Below are 22631 nucleotides of genomic sequence, written 5' to 3' on the forward strand. Positions count from 1 at the left end.
CAGCAGTAAAAATGTTTTTTCCTTGTTACAATTTGTTAGCAGAATAACTAAATAGAATGTAGACTTTACTTCTCTCCCTTCTTAATTGTTTTCTTATACATGGGTGTCCATAGTTCCTACCTAGTTCTTATTTGGAACTGAATGTTCAATTCCCTTGGCCAGATTTCAAAATTACACTCAACATCTGTATGTGAAATATTATCACAAAGATGAAAATACCATGGTATCTTTAATTGTGCCCATCCCTCTACAAAGGCAGTGTCACCTTTTCAAAAGACTAGTTGTGGGGAATTAGCATGTCTTTCATGGTTATAAATGGAAAAAAGGGGAGAGGGGCCAAAAACCCCCCAAAGAAGCAGTCTCATACTTCTTCAGTGGAACCTCTTCAATTAAAAACTCCTTTCCTTGCTTTTATGTCTTGTATGTGAACCTCACCACTAATCTGAAAGAAACATGAGTAAAGGAATAGTTCACACATGCCCTTAAAAAAAACAAACCTAATGATCAAAATAACAGTACTATATAGAATTGACTTATTACAAAAACAACTTTAACCTCATTTGTTTGTTTATGATCTTGATTTAAGATCAACCTGTGGTCGTCTTCAAGTAAATGTTGAAAAATTCTTCAACAGAAATACTATACTATTGCAATTTCTTTCAACAGGTACTTTGTGCTGGACTTTGAAACAGGGATTCTGCAGTATTTCGTGAATGAACAAAGCAAAAACCAGAAGCCACGAGGAACCTTGTCTTTAGCTGGAGCTATAATATCGCCCAGTGATGAAGTGCCACACATGTTGGTGGTCTACTCTGCTAATGGAGAGATGTATAAGTTGAGAGGTACAGTGCTGCTTAAACTGCCAGCTGAGTTGTTCTTCTCTCGCATTCCCACTTCTGCACCTCTTCTCATGTCTCATTTATCTTTTACTTCCCTATACTGTCAGAAAGTAGTGGTTATACAGCTATATTGTTACATACTATATTATAAAATGCAGTGCAACAGCAATCTGGAGTTAAATATGTGTGAATTTACAATATATAGACTTTTGGGGCTGGAAGGTACCTCAAGATGCCTTCTACAAGCTGTTATTGTGGTATTTTGATTGTACAGTATATCTTGTTGGCTTATGAAGGAAGAAAAAGCTGCTGTCATTGCTGTCCACAGCATAACATTTCATTTCTAGTATTGTTCTCCCCTGCCATCATCCTGCAGATAATGTGCAGTAATGAATCTGCTGATGGGTCAGAGAAAGGGAAAAGGCCAGTGGAAGACTATTAAGATACTCTGTTCTTGTCAGTCTTGGAATAATTGAATGCACCTTTAACATAAAATTTTGCCTTCCCTTGCTCCCAAATGTAAGAAAGACAATACAGAGTATGTTGAGAGTTACTTTGGAATATTTACGGGGTTTTTTGTTGGTTTTGTGGTGGTTTTTTTAAAGGCACTATTCTGATTCTAAGATATTTTCAGTATGGTTGATTGATCTAGATACTTTAATATCAAACTAGTTTATAAAAAAAAAAAAGTGACATCTAATGCAGTGTAACAAAAGTTTAAAATTATGTTAGTTTTATTCTGACCACAGTTTATCAGTTGGCTAGCAGGGCAGAGTATGCAGGACTCCCCTGTGGTACAGTGCATTGCTGTTTTACATGTAGAACTGAAACACAAGAACAAACAGTGAGAGTTTCTGTTAAAATGTTTTGGAATTTGCACAGCTAGAAATCATGAACACTTGTGTTCATTATCATGCTTTTCCAATCACTTGAGATTATCAAATACTTACAATATGCTGTTTTTAATTTAATGAGATCTATGAATTTGATTCAAATCAGTAAATAATTTTTATGCTGAGTCAATAACCATGGAGATACTTAATAGCAGAGGAAATAAGAGAAAATATTTACTGAAATTACCCAGTCTGTGTTGGTATTCTTAATTAGGATTACTGTAGTAGTGTTTTGTTTAAAGAAACAAAACCAACCAAACCTCTCTCCTAAATATACTTATTAATATTACATAGGACTCACCAGATATAGACTGTAGACAATATTTTTCAATAATTTTTAAAGCTGGTTTTCAAAGATGTATGAGAGGGAAATTGTGTTTTTCATTCCTGTGTCTTTAAGTTGCATTCGAATGACTCACAGTTTTAAAGAGACATTTAGTTGAACTACATTAAAACATAAGTACTGAAGTATCTTGGGAATTGATAGCTTGTCTTGTAGCTAATTTACAGCCTGAGTGTAGAGATTTCATTGATTTTAAATGCTGTGGTGTGACCCTTGCACTTCAGAGAGAGATGAGTAAAGCAAAAATGGATTTTTTTTTTTTCTAAAAAAGTAATCTTGAGGTAATTCTGCTTTTAATAACACTTGAAGGAGATATAAGCTTATGACTCGTCTTCATAGTTATCTCTTCCAACTGGCCACACCATCTGAAGTTGAGGTTTACATGTGTTGCATTTAAGTAGCGTAAATTAGAATTTATAGTGCATCCTAACCAATAAATACTCTCTCCCCACCCTGACCCCATCACATTTTCTTATGCAAAAAAAGAGTATTAGTTTATGTGTGATTCCCTGTATTTTCTTGTTTCTATTCTAGCTGCTGATGCAAAGGAGAAACAATACTGGATAACTCAGCTTCGATCCTGTGCCAAACACCACAAGGAAGGTAATTCTAAGGTAAATAATTAAGAGGGAGAAGTAGCTTCTTTTTTAAGTGGTGTAGGTGAAGAACAGCATGATCTGGATAATAGACTGGCCATCAATTAACTATTCCTCAATAAGTTTTCTGATCACTTCTTGAACCCATTTAAATGTTTAGCATCTACAGCGTGTTGTGATGAGGTAGTAGAACTGTTGTGCAGTATATGTGATATCAGAAACTTGTGCAATGACATACTGATTCTTATACTTCTCTCTATTTGTTTGCTAGTATTTCTTAATACTGGATTTGTTTTTCTTGTTTTGCCTGCTTCTGATAAATAATTATGTAGAGTGCAGAGGTGTCTATTTTCATTCCAAAATCTGATTCCAGAGTGGCAGTAATTGAGTTGAGGCTGATCTTTGTGTAAGTGAAGTTTGGATCATTTTTCCTCCTTAGGTAAAAACTATTGCACTTAGTAACAATTTATGTTTAGAGTTTTTCATACTGCATCTTCATGTTGAGCTCCTGCAGTAGTAGTATCTACATATTTTGATAGGCTCTGAATTAATTAGTACGTCAAGAGAAAAATCTTGGTGTTATAACAGTGAAAAAGTCCAGCAATTAGTAGTGGTTCAAAACCAGAAAATAGAATTTTAGGGATTATCAGGAAAGGAGCAGGGAACAAAAGGAAAATACTTGGACTGCTCTAACTCTGTCAAATAGTTGTCTTGAATAGTTTTATCAGTCCCCTTCCATTTTTTAAATGGAAACATTGGAGTCGGGGAAAGTATAGAATCATAGAATGGTTTGGGTTGGAAGGGACCTTAAAGATCATCTAGTTCCAACCCCCCTGCCATGGGCAGGGACACCCTTCACTAGACCAGGTTGCCTAAAGCCTCATCCAACCTGGCCTTGAACACTTCCAGGGATGGGGCATCCACAGCTTCTCTGGGCAACCCGTTCCAGTACCTCACCACGCTAACAGTGAAGAATTTCTTTCTAATATCTAATCTAAATCGACCCTCCTTCAGCTTAAACCCATTACCCCTTGTCCTGTCACTACACTCCCTGATAAACAGTCCCTCACCATCTTTCCTGTAGGCCCCCTTCAGATACTGGAAAGCTGCAATTAGATCTCCTCAGAGCCTTCTCTTCTCCAGGCTGAACAATCCCAACTCTCTCAGCCTGTCCTCATAGGAGAGGTGCTCCAGCCCTCTGATCAGCTTCGTGGCCTCCTCTGGACTCGCTCCAACAGCTCCATGTCTCTCCTGTACTGGGGGCCCCAAAGCTGGACGCAGTATGGGAGACCCTCAAAGAAAGTGAGCTGAAAACAGGTTCAAAATAAAAGGAGATTAATGAAGACTGGAGATTATTATTGGATGCTTTCGATGCCAAAAGTTTATATAGATTTGAAAAGTATTTGAAAGGCAAAATGTTATTAGAAAGTCTTGACTGAGTAGGAGGCAATTAAATACAAAGACAGCCTCTGTCACAGAAGATCTAACACACAACTTTTAGAAACAGGAAGGGCTTAGAATGGGGAACATTTCTCTAAACTTGTTCTTGTCCTCTTGGATAGTGACCTACTATTGCTGTGGCTTTATTCTGGTTCCTAGGCTCATCGTGCAAGAAAATGAAAGGATTTCCTTGACTGAGGGGTGGTGGGCCTATGTAACTGAGGAACCAGACAAATGAGTATTTCAAACAGCAGGAGGGAGGTTCTTGCATTTTTCTTAGACAACTGAGTTACAGAAACTTGGCATAGGATGCTGGAGTATAGATGCATTTTGGTTGATACAGCCAGTTATACATTTTAATTGGTCTCCATCCATTTAGTATAAAATAGAAATGCTGAAGAAAACTAAAATATTTTTCTTAGTTCTGTGTTACAAGTCTACATCTAAAATCAGAGTAGGTCACTCTTCACTTGACAAGTTTGTTAGTAAAGCACTCTTAATTCTCCACTTTTGTAAGCAACAGAGCAAATAGAGAATTTATATCTTCTGTATTTTTAAGCTTTACAGCCCAGAAAATAGTGTTGGGAATTTATGTCCTTCAGATGAGACCACTGATAACACTGCTTCTTACTCCAGAAGTGTACTGTACTTGAAGCAATGTCGTGCGTACTTATTCCTAGGAACCTTTCTTTTGACAAGATTTGTCTCTTGTTTTTCAATATACTTTCTTCCTTTTTCCCTCCTGTCTTCTCAGGGTTAGAGTATTATCTGAGAGGCAGATTTTCCCTGGCTTTAGCATTGCATATAGTGCTAACTTGGACTTAACGTACAAGTAAGTTTTAAAGCTTCCCAGAAACTAGGAAAAAAAGCATTTCTATAACTTTTTTTTTTTCCCCCTCAAAGTTTCTTACTTCAAAACCACTGCCTGGTAGGTAGTAAGGGAAGCAAGAACTGCTGTGTTTCTTTGTGATTTTTTTTTTTCTTTCTCTAGTAGATGAAGGAACTTTAATATAATAATTATTAGCATGGGAGTGGAAACATGCTGTTTAAAATATTTTAAATTTACATAAAATAGCATGCTGCTATTTTAGCCACCTTCTTGTTTCTTTTGTGTCGGGGTTAGGGACTGGAATTGCATAGGAAGGTCTGTAGTGACACAGGGAAGGGTACATGTTTGACTTCCTTTTGCATAATAGAGGACTTGACATAGATATGTGGTTTTGGATTTTGTTAAAGTAGCCCTACTATTGATAGGACTGTCATGATGTGATTTGTTATTCTACCAGCAACGGGGCTGGATCTCTCTCTTCCCCCCCCTCTCCCCATAGTTTGAGGGCTGTAGTAAGTGATAAATGCAAATTGTCTATCTCTCATAATGCTGTCACGAACAGGCAGATAGATACTCATGTGTTTTAAGCTTCTGGAGTTTGAACAGAATCCAAGCTCTGTCTCTGCTGGGAACAAGCATCTGGAAAGTTAGAGCCTGAGTGTTTGCTCCCAGCTGTTTCTACAGCTTAAACTCGCCTTTCTCACAGGAAGAATGAGAGGCAGAAATTTCTAGCTATTTTGTTAGGAGTTGTAGACTTGACAAGGAGCTGGAATGAGAAGTGTAAAATATGCAGTGAGGGGCATGTTTGATCTTATGCAAGTGGGATGTAGGTTAACTGGGGAAAAAATAATGGGATAACCAGGCAAGCAGTGGGAAGGTTCCCAAGAATACCAGTGAAGCAACGCTCAGCTACAGGTCTTAAATATTGGAGAGAAATTTTGAATAGATATTATTGGAAGGAGATTCATAGGAAAACATGAGAATTTGGAGGATGTTCTTCAAAGCTGAAGCTATGTCACTGTTTGTAAAATATTCATAGGAAAGCATTCCTTCTTCCTGCACTGGATCCAGATCAGCACTGATTTTCTCTCTTTTTCGGAGCTACTACTTGCTTCAAGTCTACAGTAGCATTGTATAACTTGCTGTCTTTAAAGCTTCATCTGGGGACTGGTGTGCTGGAGGAAATGAAGCAGAGCAGTGATTTTTAAAAAAAAAAAAGAAAAAAGTTGTATGCTAATGACTAAATCTAGTTGCATCCTAATGAATGGTCCTGAGGTGCGCTATACAGCTAACAAATGAATGTAACACAAGCTAAGTTTGTCACTTTGTTTTAATTAAATTTTACATTTTAATGATAAAAAAGCAGTAAAAGGATAATGTTCTCTGGCAAATAATTCCCATGCTATAAGATAGTCTTAATGGTCTTGGTATTCCCATACAAGTCTCATTTCACTTAATTACAGATTGCTCAACCTCCACAGAGTGCTAAATCACACTGTATTGGAAGAAGTCTTCTATGTCTAAATAGGATTGCTGGTTTTCTAGACTATGTTAAGTGAATATTATTGTAAAAGTTTTAATTAAAGCATTAGTCAAATTGGAATTCAGTGATATAAAATGCTTCCAAGAAGTAGGCTTATGCATAATTTTTGTGGTAACTTCCAACGATAATTTTATATCCATAAGTTGTCACAAGCTTGTTAGTTCTTCTGTTTCATACCCCTTTTTTCTTGACTGTTTAATGATGGTGGCTGTAAAAGCACTACTAAATACAAAGACCCAGGTTTTTATACCAGCTCTTACTGCCAACATGTGGATCAGTTGCTGGATTGGCATATAACCCTTGTATTTCTCAGTGCGGATCAGGAATGTGGCAGGGACCAGAAACCTTTATCTTGGGAAGTAGCTTCTGTCTTAAATTGTGCTCAGATGATAACTTTCAGCTTAGGTTTGCGCTAGAATAAGGAGGCAGACTCCCCCTTGTTCCAGCTTCTGGTTCAGAGCTGCACAAGTGAGCTGCTAAAAATTGGATAGTGTGGTTTTATGTTTCAGCTGAACTCATCTGCTGATTCCCTGCAGCTGTAAATGGCAGTCTAATTCCCTTCTGCTGCTGCCACCCTTTCTGTGGGCTCTGTTGTGTTTCTAGTCCAGTGGTAGCTTGGGCATCAGAAACAGAGAAAATGGCATCCTACTAAAAAGGGCTTAGTTACCTGATCAGCTCACTGAGGAAGCCAACAAGCACTGATGTAGGGGAAACTGGACTCTGCTTTCAGCAGCCCCTGGTGATAAAGCCCTGCTCTCTTCTTCCTCCTGGATGGACGATAGCTGAAATGGATCTGGCCAAAACCTAACCTTTCTCTGGTTTAGTCTGAGGCTTTGTTTTTAAAACTGAGCCAACCTGATGACTGCATGCCTCTGTGAGGGACTGTCCTGCTCTCTTTCCCCTGAAGCAGTGCTCCTGGTGCCTGTTATAACCATCATCCAGCACTTTGGAAAGGCACTTTGGGGAGCTAAATCAGCAGAACATTCTCTATGTGTGTCTCCATTTCTGTTTCTCTTCTGGTTTAACTACCTGGAGTTTACCATGAGGGCAAATGGGCCTCAGAGCCAGCATGGAGAGATGGTGGAGAAAAAAGTCCAAATCTGCCCCTTTCAGTGGCAACTGCAGTAGCAGTTTAGCAGTAATGTGGAACAGCACATGTAGTAAGGCCTGAAAGTTTGAGGTCAACACTTTTCTGAAGTCATTGAGGCAGATATGTAATTTTTCTCCACAGCTGGAAGAATGGCTATCATAGATCTTTGGTGGCCATTCTTCAGTTTTATCAGGTTTCTTCTTGCCTTATTAACGAATGGAAGTGTTTAAGACCAGGTTGGATGAGGCTTTAGGCAACGTGGTCTAGTGGAGGGTGTCCCTGCCCGTGGCAGGGGGGTTGGAACTAGGTGATCTTTAAGGTCCCTTCCAACCCAAACCATTCTATGATTCTATGATGATTCTATGAATCGCCATGGAGATACCTTTACCTTTCTAAATGGATTATTCACTGGATATCTTTAACATCTGCATGATAACTGTTTCCATAAAGCCAGATTAGTGAAAGTTTCAAATCTTTGAGTGTTGTTTTGGTTCTTTTGTGCACATCAAACCTCTCTTCCTTTTGAGCAAGTTCACTCTTCCCTCCTGTGGTATGTTTGTCTGTTGCTTCCTCTCATCCCTGACCTATAGAAGTCAACTAAAGAATGGTGCTTCTATTTAAAACATGCTTTGGAAATCCTTACATTGGTGAGGCTGAGAAGGAAGCAGTGCTTGACTGTAGATAAGTGTGTGTTTGACACCTTTTCTCTTCCCTTTGGAAGCTGCATGACGATAAGAGTTGCTCACAGTTGTCTACTTTCAAAATCCTTCTACAGAAAGGGAAAAAAGCCATTTAGGACTGAACATGAGCTTGCTCAAATGATTCTTGACAAAGAAAAGATTTTATGATGAAATGATTATCATAGTCTCTTCCTTAAGGCAATACATGTGTCTGCTTTTACTGAAGATGATGAAGCACGGTAATATTCTGTCAGAAAAGTTAGTGCCATAGATGATGCTTTACACAAATGTGCAAAGCATATCATAAGCTGGTCCCTTTGCACTGCTGAAGTTTGGATGTTATGTAGATTCAGTCATTTGCATTTTAATGTTTGTGAGTGATTATAATGTAAATTAAACAGATCTCTGTCTATATTTTTCTTTAATCAGTGTTTGTTTACTTAGGATGCATTGGAAAAGAAGTAGATGGGAATTAAAATACTGAATGATGGTGTCTCAATTGTAATTACTTTCTGATAGCGTGTGACTTTGCATTGCTCTAAAGCTGCATGCAGGGAATGGTTCTGTGCTATATATATGCAGAGGAGTAAAGGAATGTCATTTCAGTATTTCTTATTCTGTAGAAAACATCTATGGCACAGTGCCTGTGAAAATGATGATTACCAGCCATAAACAGATATGACAATTCACTTCAGAAATTAGTTTATTGATCTCTGGAACATTGCATTTACTTTCCAAAATAAACAAAACTGTTTGCTTCTGGTAAATGGTGAAAAACACTTCAGCTTCTTTGTGAGCAGGAAGGGTAATCTCCAGGGAGAATGAGTCACGAAAACATTACTATAGTTGGAACTTACTGTTCTACAATTACATTATTTTAATTGTTAGGATTTTTGATATCCAAATGGAAGCATTCATTATGCCGCTTTTTTATCTTGGAGATGGACAGTCTACTAAAATAAAAATCTTAACCCAAATCTATGTTAGCTAAGCGTACTTTAGCTAGCTTTAGGTCATAAAACCAAGATGAACGCAAGTTACAAATTAATCTTTTATTAGCTTCTTTCTTCTTCTTTTATTAGTTTGTCTTTATTAGCAGACAAACTGTTGGAGCAATGGTAAAGTGTGGCCTCAGGAAAGAATATTTGTATTCCTTTTGGGATGCTTCAGCCTGTGGATTTCTTGACTCATTATTGGCATCATGCATTACTAATTGTTGAAGAGCTTATGTCTTCCTTTCATCAGACTTTTCACTATCTTTTCATTTATTTGCAAACCAGAAAACAGTAGGACCAAAGAAAATGAGGTATGATAATAGTTAGAGGGACAGATCCCTCATACCAGCAGTGCTAGGGGGAAGAGCAGGGAATTAGGAATAAAGATCCATCAGTTACTGTCATTACTTTGATTTCCTGAGAGAGTGGCTTTAATGACTGTTGTAGTATGATGTGTAATTAGAGTGCTTTTAGCTGTGGAAAACATCACATAGGTTTTAACATTTTAACAAAAATGGAAATTTTTTATTTTTGCATAGCTGTGTATCAATGCAAAAGAGATGCTTGTCGTTGCCAGTGTTTAATCTGAAGAAGTTCTGCAAAAAAAGGAGTCAAGTATTTGGCTGGGACGTAGGTGTTGACAATGTGTTGTAAAATTCAGAAGTGCCTAAGGGGCTGAGTGTGTAGTTCCTGGAGAGGCCTCTTTTGGCAGCGGCAGGAAGAAGCTGTCTGAAGGAATTAGCTGCCGTCCCTGTCTCCTTGGACGGAGCAGGCACAGTGCTCTGCTGCTGTTCTCTGTGGCATTGAGGAGTGGAGCCCCACTTCACAAGGTTTTGAGTGGATGTAAAAACTGCCTCCTGCAGACATTCACCCGCACTTGGTGTGTGACTGCTTTTGCAAATTTTAAGTTGGATTTTTTCACATTTATCATGGGGTCTTGCTAGGAATAGCTTCATTGGTAGCCGGAGGTCCTGATGCTGAGCTTATTTAGGGTTTGTATGTTACAGACCTCCTCTAAAGAATAATCCCCAATTAGATGCTAGAGGATTTGCGTCGTGGGCTGGTGGGGTTTTCTGGTATGTTAGTTGGAAATGTTGAGTTACCAGATGGATGAAGGTTATAAAGGGACAGAAAATGAAGAGGTGAGGAAAACTTGCTTACAGACCTGTAGGAGCCGTTCAAACCAATGTATTTGGCTCCGATATTTAGCACAGACTGTGACTGTATGTGCTCATTCAAGATTGCCAATCTTCCTGACTCGGTGAGCTGCATAGGATTGATAATTATCTTGTGCTGAGATGGGAAGGAGAGGACACTAGGAGGGGCTCACCGGCAGAGGTGATCTCTCCCTAGAGATGATGTAGCACTATTGTAGGGCAAGGCATGCAGCCTAATGTCAGGCACGCCAGGCAGTGTGATACGGTCAGCCCTTGCCAGGCTGTGAACTTGCGTTTGCAGAGGTTTGAGCTTACCTTGTGTCCCTGTAGCAGGACAGTCTTCTTGAGCACCACCTGCTACTGGAACTATAGATGGGCTGTTCTTCCTGATTTTTTTCTCCTGCTCCCCTGATTCCCACACTCCATGCCCTAAATGACTGTCTACCAGCAGTTGCTGTGAGCTGCCACATGCCTTTGCAAAACCTAATGAAAAGCCATCTTAAATACACCGTGGTCCCACAGACTGTTTATTCTGCCTCAAGTCACAGTTCAGGAGTGTAACTGATATAGCCCAGTGAGTTGTGAAATGAACTAGAGCAAATCTTGTAGGGAAAAAAAATCTAATCTGGATTAAGAGACTCCCAAAATGACGGGCATACCTGTTTCTTGGGAATGTGTCCATTACTTATTTGTGATAAAAAAATGACAGGTAGCTAGCAGCTTTTGTACTAATAGTTCACTATCAAATTTATGACTCCCAAGCATAAGTGGGGTTTGGTGAAAGGTGTCTTTGCGTTAGGTGAGACGATGAGAGAAAACGTGAGGTGTGAGCTGCAGTCACAGTATCTGTTGTGGTCCATGGGTCAGCTGCAGATAGTTCACTGCAGTTTGAAACACTGTCTTGAGGAAAAATAGTGTTGAATTGCCAAATAACATCAATGATATAGATATTGACTTAGAATATACATGCGTTTCAACTTATGAACATATCTCTCAAAGTTTGCAGGTTAAATGAGATTATTTTGGCAACTGTTTTTTTCTGAAAGCTACCTCTCTCCTAGAATTCCTTCCCAATTCTGTATTTAAACAGAAACAGTGCATGGATTTTTCCATATTAGTTTTATATTACTTTTGTTGTTTGCAGATCTATAACTTCCTCCTGCCCCCAAAGAAAATCAAAACATAATAAAACTTCACTTCTCACAGAATGTTGTTTTCTTTCAAGCAAAACTAATGGCTAAACTCACTGTTTTATATTGCTGCTGTTTATCTGAGTTTCAGGACCAGTTTAGCTCTGTGAAGGTACCAGTTGTGTATTTTTAGTATCATGAGTGCATGACACTAGAATGTCAGTGATTTTTTTCAGAAGATTTCATTCTATAAAGAAAATAACTTTTATTAAACTGGAAGATAAGTTGATCTTATGCTGAAAGAAATGAAATTATTTTGTTCTTCCTTTGCACCCTAAATTTTTAAAGAAGTATTCTGATGCTAGTCAGTTTAAAAAAAGAAACATCAGTAAGTATATTCTGCTATTATATACTAGGGATAGCCTTTTTCTGTGAAACTGCTATTTAAAAAAGGAAATTAATTTGCACCCAGTTTCCCTCATCCCCTTCCTTCTCCCAAACACCTTTTCTCTGGCTCTCATTTTAATTGTAGTTATGTCTAAGCAATGCTTTTTCAAATGGAAGATGAACTAAAAACCTGGCAACCTTCTGTGCCCTTCTGACAAATTCCACCCTCCGTGCTCTTTTTTGCCTTAGAGTCAAATCCAGTTTTAATGCAGTTGTGAATTATCAGCCAGGGTGGATATGTTTTTTTAATGTCTGATTCTACAGATGCTTATTGTTATACTCTTACTAGTCACTGTAGTAAAGAATATATTTGTTGCAAAAACAGAGTCAGACCATCGTTCTTGCAAGTGTTTGTAAATGTAAGTCCAGAATAATTGAATAATGCTTATTTCTGAATATAACAGCTGTTTGCATGCTGGGAATGTGATAACCCATTTTTTAAATCTTCAAATGCCTCAGAAAGTCTGAAGTCTAGTTTTGTGTGTGGGTGGCAGAGGGATCATGTAACTTATTTCATTCTTCCTTGTTGGCAGTGCCAGATTGTCTACCTTGTCATTTACAGTCAGTGTAGTGGTAACATGATGCCTGATTTTAATTCCAGTGCTAGTTGGGACCTGTCCACCTTGCATTAAAAGTGTTTAATAAAATTACCACAGAATTGCAAAGCTTAACCCGTAAGGAATAAGAAGAGAGATTGTACCCAGGTAATGTTTTTGTGCACTTGCCAGCAGACTGGAGTAGTAACCCATGTTGACGGTAACTGTCTTAGAAATGTTGGAGGCTGCCATCATTACTTGTACAGGGTTTGCAGGAGAGATGACATGATATTTCACCCACAGGGCTGTATGTTTACCTCACTTTCTGAAAGTGCTACTAAATGTCACTCTCTGAAATGGTTTGTGTTTCATGAGGTAAGAGTACTGTATTTCAGTTTTAACCTTACAGATGCAATCAACAGTTCAAATAGAAGGGAAAAGCTCTTTTATATTATACTTTTATATATGATGTCCCATGGTGCTCCTGTGCACATCTGAGCTTGATTAAGATTTGCTGTCCTAAAGACCTCCAGGAAAACTTGGGTTTGAGGGCTGCAGAAAACAAACCAAGATGATAACACTGACAGACAGTTAGATAAGAACAGAGAAAGTTCTTGAATTTTCAGACTGATTTCATAGGTTTTATGTTAAGAGTATTCACACTGCAGATACACTGTTGGAGATTTATTTCTGGCCTTTTTTGTATTTAGGGTTTATCCCAAGCTTACTGCAAAATGTGTTGACTCTTTAAGCCATATTTTGTTTTAAATGTTAATGTTTAATTGGTGTGTGGATTAGCCTTGCCAAAATTGCAGCTCATCTAATGTTGAAAACAGCACTGCACTGTTTCAGAAATTCATCAGGTGAAAGCATTAACATTTCTTTTGTTCTTTGCTGTTCTCACCAGTTTGGTGAATTATAGGTCAATGGCTTCATGAAAAATACTCGTGTTGGCATTGTTACTACTCTGTCTGCAAAATCCTTTCTAATCTTTCCTAAAAAGTATGGTTGTAAGAACTTAGCAGCATGTTAATCTGTAAGAGTTTGTGAAGATTTTTGCAAGGGCCAATTTCAGACATTCCAAGAAACAAAGGTGATTGCCACAATGTTTCCAAGAAGATCCCTGCTGAGCAATGCAGATGATTCAGAAGGAATAAATCACTCCTGAGCACGGTTACACCTCCAGATTTAGGTTTGTGAGGAAAGTAGAAGAGCACAAATCTGTAGCCTGAACTGTAAATTATTTATTCATGTAAAGGTTGCGAATATCAACTTCCCATTGCTTGTTCTAGAGCATTTCATCCTCGCGAAGTAGAAGCTCATCTCTGCTGCCACCTGGGACAGTTAATTCTGCATCTCCTAGTGGCCAGAAACACATGAATCAAAGTGGGCCAACGGTTGTAACCATCACACATCACAAATCACCTGCAGCTGCTCGAAGAGCGAAGAGCCAGCGTTCTGGTCAACTCCATGAAGTCAGAGAGGTAAGAGATAAAAATCTACTGTTTTGTTATAACTTCTAAATGCTTATTTTGCTTTAGAATAGGCAATCAAGTCTAACAAGTTAACAGTTCTCTTTGTTTCCTACTTTATGTTTGACTGCTTTGTTTCAATCCCCTTGCCGAGCAAAAGGCAGTCTTCAGTTCTCGTTCAGCTTAAAGTCTTGTGTATACAGGCTTTTTTTGTGCCAATGTTAAAATTAATGTGTGCATATGCTTAAAAGAGGAACTAGGTTTGGCCACAGCTCCCAGACTTTGCAGTGGTGCTGCAGTGCTGAAGGAACATCTCTTTTAAGTTGCATGCAGCAAAACCTTTCAGATTGGAAAGAGGGCCCTTAAGCATTTAAACATAACTGGAAAAAACCAACTCAAATAAATTTGATGAATGAATGTGAAAAAAGGCACAGCTCCCACTCTCAGCAGTTTGTTTCTGTATCACTATAGTCTTTACTTTGTTGTCGAGTTTCTGTTGCTGGCCTGGTGATGAAGAATGCTTTGTCCATATTAAACGTGAAAAGCAAACAAGAAAGTATGTTTCTTTTAAAGCAAGTTTACCAGGATTTAAGACGTATAACTCATATACTGATTTAAGTCTGTCTCCCGGACAATAAAAATAGTACAGTTTTAAGCTTAAATAGTATGGCATACTTTCACAGAACTCACTTTCATCTTTCTTTCATCCCTTGTTATTTTTACTTTGTCTGAATTTCTTGCTATTCTCTAATAGTGCCTTTGTAGGTCCATCTCCCACCCCTTCTACTAAAGACACTATTGGCAGTCTGCCTGCTTTAAAGCATTCTTTTATCACATGGGTGTAAAATACCTACCCCAGTCCTTCCAGTTGCAATCTCAAGAGTCTGCTTTTAAGTTTATGCTCCCTAAACGTTTTGTAAATTGAGACCTTTCATATTAAGAATTTGAATAAATTCTTAGTTTGTGCTCCCAATGAAGACTCAAATTACACATCCTTATGAAGAATGCTTGTTCTTATTCTAGTAATATTAAAAGCGAGAACTTCCCTTGTATCCTATATTGTATTAACAACAGTCATTCCTCGCTCTGAAGAGCACCATCTGAATGTCTCCCACGTTTTCTTTATGTTATAGAAAACACACATGGTTTGTTTTTCATGAGAATATCTTATCTTTGCCTACCAGTCTTCTCCCCCAAGTTGTTTCTACTTTACTAAATGTATTTACTCTCATAGGTTGAATTCAGAGTGCACCTTAAACCTATTAATAAAATAAACAGTGGGAGCTCTTGCAGCTTTGTCAAATGAAGCTGGGTAGGACTGAAAGGAATTTAAGAGAGAATTAGTATATATGCTGATCATAATAAGTTGGGAAGGGAAAAAGTCAACAGATGCAGAGAACTACACTAGAAGAAATAAATACTAGCCTCTAGTAAACCAGAAAATAAGTGGCTGGGTATCATCCCTGCAGAAAAGGCCTGGGGGTTGCTGACTCATTTGTTTGCCATGTATTACAATGTACTGTCATTCCAAAAAGGTCAGTATTACAAGACTTCAATCTGTAATCGTGGAAGATAATCTTTTTGCTATGTTTGTTATGAGTGATACCTCAGCTGCAGTTCCAAATCCTGTGTTAACAACTTAGATGGCTGCAATAAAAAATCTTAGATATTGAACATATGGTAATGATTGAAGGTTAAAAGAAATGAGTGTTTTTCAGGGAGGCAAAATGGTACTAAGATAAACAATGCATAAGAAAATTTTATAAGGAGGTGTGTGAACTTTACGTTTTTGTGTATTGGATTTTTTTTTTTTTTGTGGGCAGCTTCTTAAAGAAGAGCATATCAGTGGAAAAATCAGTCCTTCTGCCCTCTTTCCCAGTATCATCTAAAAAGTGGCTGCTTGACTGATCTTGTTTCCATATTGTGAAAGGATAAGTCTGTTTTTCCAGATTAAGGAAGCAGGCAGATTTCATTTCAACGTCATGCTCTGTGCATTTCCTTCTCCCCCTTTTCCAGAGTGAATGCAATAGACTTGGATATATGTCGCCTGTTTTCAGGGAATATTCTTATTACCTATATGAGTCAATGGTGCCTGTTAGATCTACCTTCCCTTCTTAAATTTATAAATAAGGAGGTGGTTCTAGAAACCTTCAAAAAAGTGCACTTAAATCTGTTCTAGTCCTTTTTATTCAATCTGAAGGAAGGAAAAATAGGAACTAAAAGTACAATAAGAGAGAGTTAATCCCCTCCTCAACACCCAAATCTTTGCTTTTTACTTGGAAGTTGTTTGGTATGATTTGGATGAAGGGAAGAGACTGCAAAAAGGATTATAGATTCGTGTTAGTGTTCCCATTACAGAATTAAGTCATTGGAGCTTTTACATGCAAATAAGCCTTTTTTATTGTACTATAAATAGGCCTGCATTAACTAATTTTACGTCTTGTAAAATACAGTAGTTAAATCAATGGAAAGAATTGATATACTTCTGGAAAATCAGAAGTATATAATTTTTAAATTTTAAAATAGTGTTATGGTAATACTACAATGTTATATATGAGATCTGTGAAAAGCAGGAATGCTGCCAAAGGGGCATCCTCAACTTGGGACATATGGTCTTCACTAGCTCGGACAATATCCCTGGGAAGTGCTGAACTTGACATCCATACTCTGGACCAGTTTTCCTTGATTTGGCCATGTTATTTGCAGTAGTGAAGTATATCTCCATGCTGCAAAGAGGACAAAATGCACTCTTATATATGACATAATGCAATGCTATTTGGTAATACTTGGTTGTTCTTTTTCCCCTTTTTTTTCTTTCGTAGTAATAATAAACAATACGTTGTCTCCTTCTGTTGTTTGTTCTGGCCGCTTCAATTTTTTTTTTTTTTTTTTTTTTAGACAACAGATAATTTTAGTATAAAATAAATTATGGCAAAGAGGTTTATTTAGAACCAAACTGATGTGCAAAATTCTGTAAGGTAGTAAAAGCAACTGCATAGGTTTCCAAAATGACACATGTAATAAGTTTCTGTTGTAAAATTAGAACTTCACCTTTTTTCAAAGGGTTGGTAAATTAAAACTGAGCATGAATATGGAGCTTTAGACTGCTATAAAAACTTTATTTTTAATACTCAAGCTTCTTTTGTATAGCATTGAACTGAAAAGCAGCTCAGGAGCATTACTTTTCATTGTAATGTAATTTTTTTGTTTAAAATAATATTGTTCTCTTAAATCAAATTTTTGATTATATTAACTTGATGTTAATACTCCAGTCCATACTGATTTATGGAATGTTATATCAAAACTAAAATTCAACATACATTACTTTGAGAGAACTGATCTACTATGTGTTGCATTTTATGCAGAATTATTCAAGATCCTACCTCTTTATTGGGGCCATAACTTATCATTGAAGGGGTGCTATCAACTGATTTTTTTAGTAAGTGATTTTATGGTAACCTAAGTGTGTGCGTGGTCTTGAAATTGAATTATGTTTTTTAAACTACACATATTATTATCCTCTTAGCAATTTGCGGTAAGAGTTATACTCGCAGAATTCTTTACTGCGGGCGGTTAAAATTAACTAGAATATAAAGTCAAGTGGCCACATCACACTTCATATTAAATTTTAGCTGCCACTGAACTATGTAATGGCAGCACAATTCATCTTGGAATGGTGTTTATTTTGGCTGAGAATGACTATTGTACAAGCTGTGTCAATGTTACCATTGTTGCTAAAGACCCAAGAATTGCAGTGTGTGAATGTTTTGTAGTAACTTATTTACAGAAGTTTAGAGAAATTAAATGAGGTTAACTGAAAAAAGTCTAGAGAAATATTTTTTCCATAACTTTAAAAAGTCAATAGAGGAATTTCTGATCCCTTTGCAAAGTGATATTTGTTACAACTTGTGATACTCTACAGTGGACTAGTCATCAGCATGTGTTTCTGAACAGCTGGTACAGTGAGATCCAGATTTCTTGGGGCCTCCACCAGTGTGACATCCATTTTATGTGCCAGTGAGCAGTTTCAGAATTTGGAAAGGACTGCTTTTTGGTAAGATGACAGTCCTGCTGCTTCTTGCATGTCCTTTGCCATATATAAACATGTTTACCATTTGATTCCTGCAGGAATTATGCAACTGGCTGGTAGTTCTTTGCTTCCTCCCTTACAATATAGGAAAATCTAGGACTTGCACTTTGGGCTTCACAGAGTGAGGTTCTACTTGCAGTTTTGTGGGGCCACAATTGTCCAGTTTTATGTGGGTGCTAGGAGAAAGAGATACTTCTACAACACTTTGGGGAATTTTCAAGCAAGACGTGAACATCTTCAAGTCACTGTAATATTTGGATAGCAAAATCAGGAACTGTGACTCGCTATTTATAGAGGAAAAGGATGCTGTTGTCTGTGGAGAACTGTTTGTTCTCTTACAGAATTACAGCACTGCACAGGCAGCACTGTAGGTGAGTAAAGCAGATGCAGTATTTCGACCACTCGGGGAGGCATTCAGACTTGCAGGACTTTTATGTATGTGAGCACATGAAGACATAAACTAAGCTGTGTGTTGATGGTAAAACTTTGTAATCAACGTTTAAGCTGGTAGTAGGGGGAAAAACTGATGATTTGTTTCATGCCAAATTTTACTTTTCAACTTTGAAAAAGTCAAGTTTTGCTTTTTATTTCATTTTTTTTGTCCTCCTTTTGTTTCTCTGGAAATCTGTACATATAAAGGTCAATGGATAAGAAGAGAAGCAATCTAATGCCAGTTCTAGCAAAAAGAATGCTGTAGCTCTTGGTGTTTGGCATAGCATTGAGGTTATGTGATAAGTAAGGGTGCATGTAAAAAAATTATTGATTCAGGTCTTTGAACAGGACATCATGCATAAACAGTGTGAAGTATGCACACGGAACATTTAAAAAAATCCTGGTAATAATTGAAGTGGTTTTGAAAGTAGATGTATAATTTTGATTAATTTGATAAACTTTGTGTAAGTAGGGAGAAATGCTCTGTATTACATCTATTGCTTTCACTGACAGTTCTCATCTTGATTTTTAGAGTGTGGGAAGTTGAGAGCTAGATGACCTTCAGGACTGCATGGCTAATAAATGTTTGCTTTTAGAAGGTGAAAATGCTGTCATCGTGCTCATTGAACTGAAAGGTGTGGATGTAAGATGGACTGGTAGACTACCCTAACTTCAGTTTTTCTGGCCTTGTAATGTAGGTGCTTTATCAGAGAGAGGCCTGATAATCATGGACTGTGGCTGCTATAGCACTGCTGAAATCTGTGCTGCTGTGCTTGTGCTAGGCAGTTTTAAAGCTAATTACCTAAATTCATGTCTCTCTTTCCTTCTAGACATGTTTTAGTATAAAAAGTAGCTTTGTGATGCATGCTTTGTGGGAGTTTATGGTTGACTCTTTAGAGTCTTCCCGCACTTCAAAACTGGTACTGTAATACCCTCTAGAGATCTCTCAGTTGGACTGACCATGGTAGTTTCATCTTGGTAGTTTATAAATATTGCAGAAAGTGTTTATAGCATTTCACTTTTGAAATGTTCTGTCTGTTTGGCCAAATAATATGGTGGTACAGTGAGTGGCAATTTTGGAAAGAGAAAAGAACACAGAGGAGGAACCTTTGTTAGGTACAGATCTCCAGTTTTTTCTGGGCTTGTATTTAAAATATCTTCCTCCCACCCCCTACTATCCATAACAAATTAAAAGTACAAGGTCATCCTTTTGATCATCTTCAGTCAAGCTCATCATATCATATACAAAAAATAGATAGTTTGTAGCTATAGATGGGTGCTGGTCAGAAAATGAGATATGCTCCCTAATAGGTTACATCTTAATACCACTACATCTATCATTTATATGGAATGTATGTATTAAACTTATTGTCACAAATTTTTCATTTTAATTAGCAGGGTGTGGGAAACAAAGACTAATGTCTCCACTCTAAAACAGATAATGAAAAAGTGCTTGCAAAAAAACCCAAACCAAAACTATAGCTGTTTCTCAGAAAGCAATGATTTCTTCTTGGCTAGTGCTAGTGAAGAAAAGATAGGATACTTAGGAGTCACTTCTGTGTCCACTGAAGTCAAAAGAAAGTGCATGAATCTTAATTCAGCTGTTGATATTTATTTGGCATAGAACATACTCATGTAAATTATACTACAGCTATTTAACTGTGCTTAGAAACATTTTTTGAATTGGTAAGTATTGTAATACAAATTTGCATTACAGGTATGTTTAACAGCTTAGTTACAGCTGAGGTGGCTGTTACTGAGAGGGTTGCTCCCAGCTGTGTTTTAACAGGAGCCATTATGATTTGTTTAGGGGCATTAAACCTGTAACAGTATAAACCAGTTTCAAACCTAATACGAGGGCTAAAAGGGACAGCTGCAGATGTTACAATTGCACTTTCTTCTGAATTTATATTGGCCTCAGTTCTCAAAATGCATGTTCCTTGTACAATATGAAAATACTAGTGCAAGCATGCAGAAATCTTCTGGCTGTTCAACAATGTTGGTGCGATTGTCTGCTGTCCATACCCTTGTAGGAAAAAAAGCAAATTTAGAAGACATAGGAACAGATGAAATTATTTGGTATCTTCTGGGGCATTTTCTTTGGAGGCTATTTGACTTGACTGTAGAATTCTTATCTCCTACGGCTGTTTATTCTACCTTAAGTTAATATTGCAAAGATGAGTAAAAACATGTCTCCTCAGGGGATAAATGGGATGCTTAAATCTCTGGGAGTGTCAGTCTTGTACCTTCCGAAATAGTAAATGTGCACATGCTCATAAAAATTATTCAGTAAGTAGCATTAACTGTCTCACTTTGGGGATGAGGAAATGTAAATTATTCTAATACTATAAACCAATAATTATTAAATCACATAAACGTGAGCTGAATACTTGAGTCTTTACCTTGCCTTTGCAGTATCTTTGAGGTTGCTAAGAGTGCATGTAAGTTACACCTTCCTAAGCTACACCTTGTTCTGTGCATTTGATTTTGTATTCGTGCAAAGGTTGAGTCATTGTAGATTGCAGACACCCAGGCAAGGAAATTAAGGTTGCTATGGGAATCATAGAGCAAATGTTCTACTAAAATTACACTATTTGTCCATGCAGGTTATGTCAAGAGTGAACCTGGTTCATTATTTCTGATTCTTTTTTTTACCTCCAAATCTGAAAACTGTAAATGATGCAAACATGGCTTCTTTTCGTTATTTTTTTTTTCCAGCCTGTAGTTTAGTAGTGAGTGAGTATGTGCAAATACGATAATTTTCAATCATTTAATGGCAATTTATAAATTAGGATAATACAGTGTGCATGATAGCTACATTCAGAGGCTGCTGCAGCATTCATTTTCTTAAGCAATTGCAGAGAAGCTAAGATTACTCTTTACAGTTATTAAAATATTTCATTAAATTTTACGTAAATGGTAGATTCCCAAAGGAGCTTGAGAGAAGTCAGTCTCCAGCTTTTGTATGCCTTCAAAAATGTCACTTAATTTTGTATGTGAAACAGAATTCAACTGTTCTGTGTTATATACCTATATAAACCAGTATAGCATATCATACACTTACCTACATTTTTTGGAAAGCAACAGGACCATTTTCTTTCACAATTAAAGCACAAATACTGTGGTAATTTCAGTTTAGAGTCGACAGTTTGAAAATGAAGCTTTAAAGAAAACATACTTCAGCAAATATTTTCTCAGATTAGGGTATCACATCTCATGGCTGTTTAGTGGCCTTGCTTTCAGTGCAGGTTTCTGGGTGGCTGGCTGGTGCAGCAGTGATCTTCTTGGCAAACCCTGAACATGACAAGGTGCGTTTACCTTCCGCAACTCTGTTTATAATGCAAATTACTGCTTCCAAGATACATGGGTTATTTTGATAACCCACACTTAAATGCTATTTTTATTAAATTAAGTAGAAGATACTTCTGAATGTTCGCAGTCATAACAGATGACAATGTAATATTAGGTGGCTAGCCAAGTTTCAAATATTGAGTACAGAAAGTACTTATGTAAATGCCCTCCAGGAGAAAGTAACCATAGAAATGGCTCATATATTTTAAGCGTACCATTCAGTTTATGTTAGTATATGCATTTATTGAGGGACTTACTGTAATCTTTAACTCCTTGTGTAACACCCAAAGTGCTGCATGCTACACTAAGAAATACAGGAAACATTTTGGTTGTACAACAAATGGGAATAGTAAACACTATAGCTGTCATCTGTTATTTAACAAAGACCTGATCTCTAGCAGCTTTTGCTACATGTTATTATTGTGATCTCCATCTCTAGTGCTTGGCTTGCAGGTTTTGAATGTTTTAGAAACTTTGTGTGTTACACAGATGCTTTTAAGCAGCTGCTTACCTGCTTCTTGGTTGCAATTCTGATTTCTGACAGTATGCTTTTAAAATATGGCTAATAACATGATGGCTAGCAACATTTCATCTGACAAGCTAACCTGAACTATATCTGCCTGAATTTGGCATATACTTTTAAGTAGCTTTGTATTATAGGTACTAGATGTATATTTGTAATTGATTAATTATTTGTAATTTTTATTATGGCTCATGTATTTGTCCGTGGCTCAGGAAACATAGTCTTATGTTCTTGCACATACTGCT

The 22631-nt window shown here is 37.3% G+C and overlaps 1 protein-coding gene across 1 annotated transcript in view; it reads left to right on the forward strand.

Moving 5' to 3' along the window:
• Window positions 1-22631, forward strand: part of OSBPL10 (oxysterol binding protein like 10) — a 118924-nt gene that overhangs the window by 32985 nt on the left and 63308 nt on the right. The window contains exons 2-4 of the mRNA XM_054817012.1: window positions 667-842; window positions 2610-2689; window positions 13811-14002. Of these exons, the coding sequence (XP_054672987.1) occupies window positions 667-842; window positions 2610-2689; window positions 13811-14002 (448 nt within the window). The remainder of the gene's footprint in view (window positions 1-666; window positions 843-2609; window positions 2690-13810; window positions 14003-22631) is intronic.

The sequence above is a fragment of the Grus americana genome, chromosome 2, assembly GCF_028858705.1.
Source record: "Grus americana isolate bGruAme1 chromosome 2, bGruAme1.mat, whole genome shotgun sequence".
In the NCBI taxonomy this organism is placed as follows: domain Eukaryota; kingdom Metazoa; phylum Chordata; class Aves; order Gruiformes; family Gruidae; genus Grus; species Grus americana.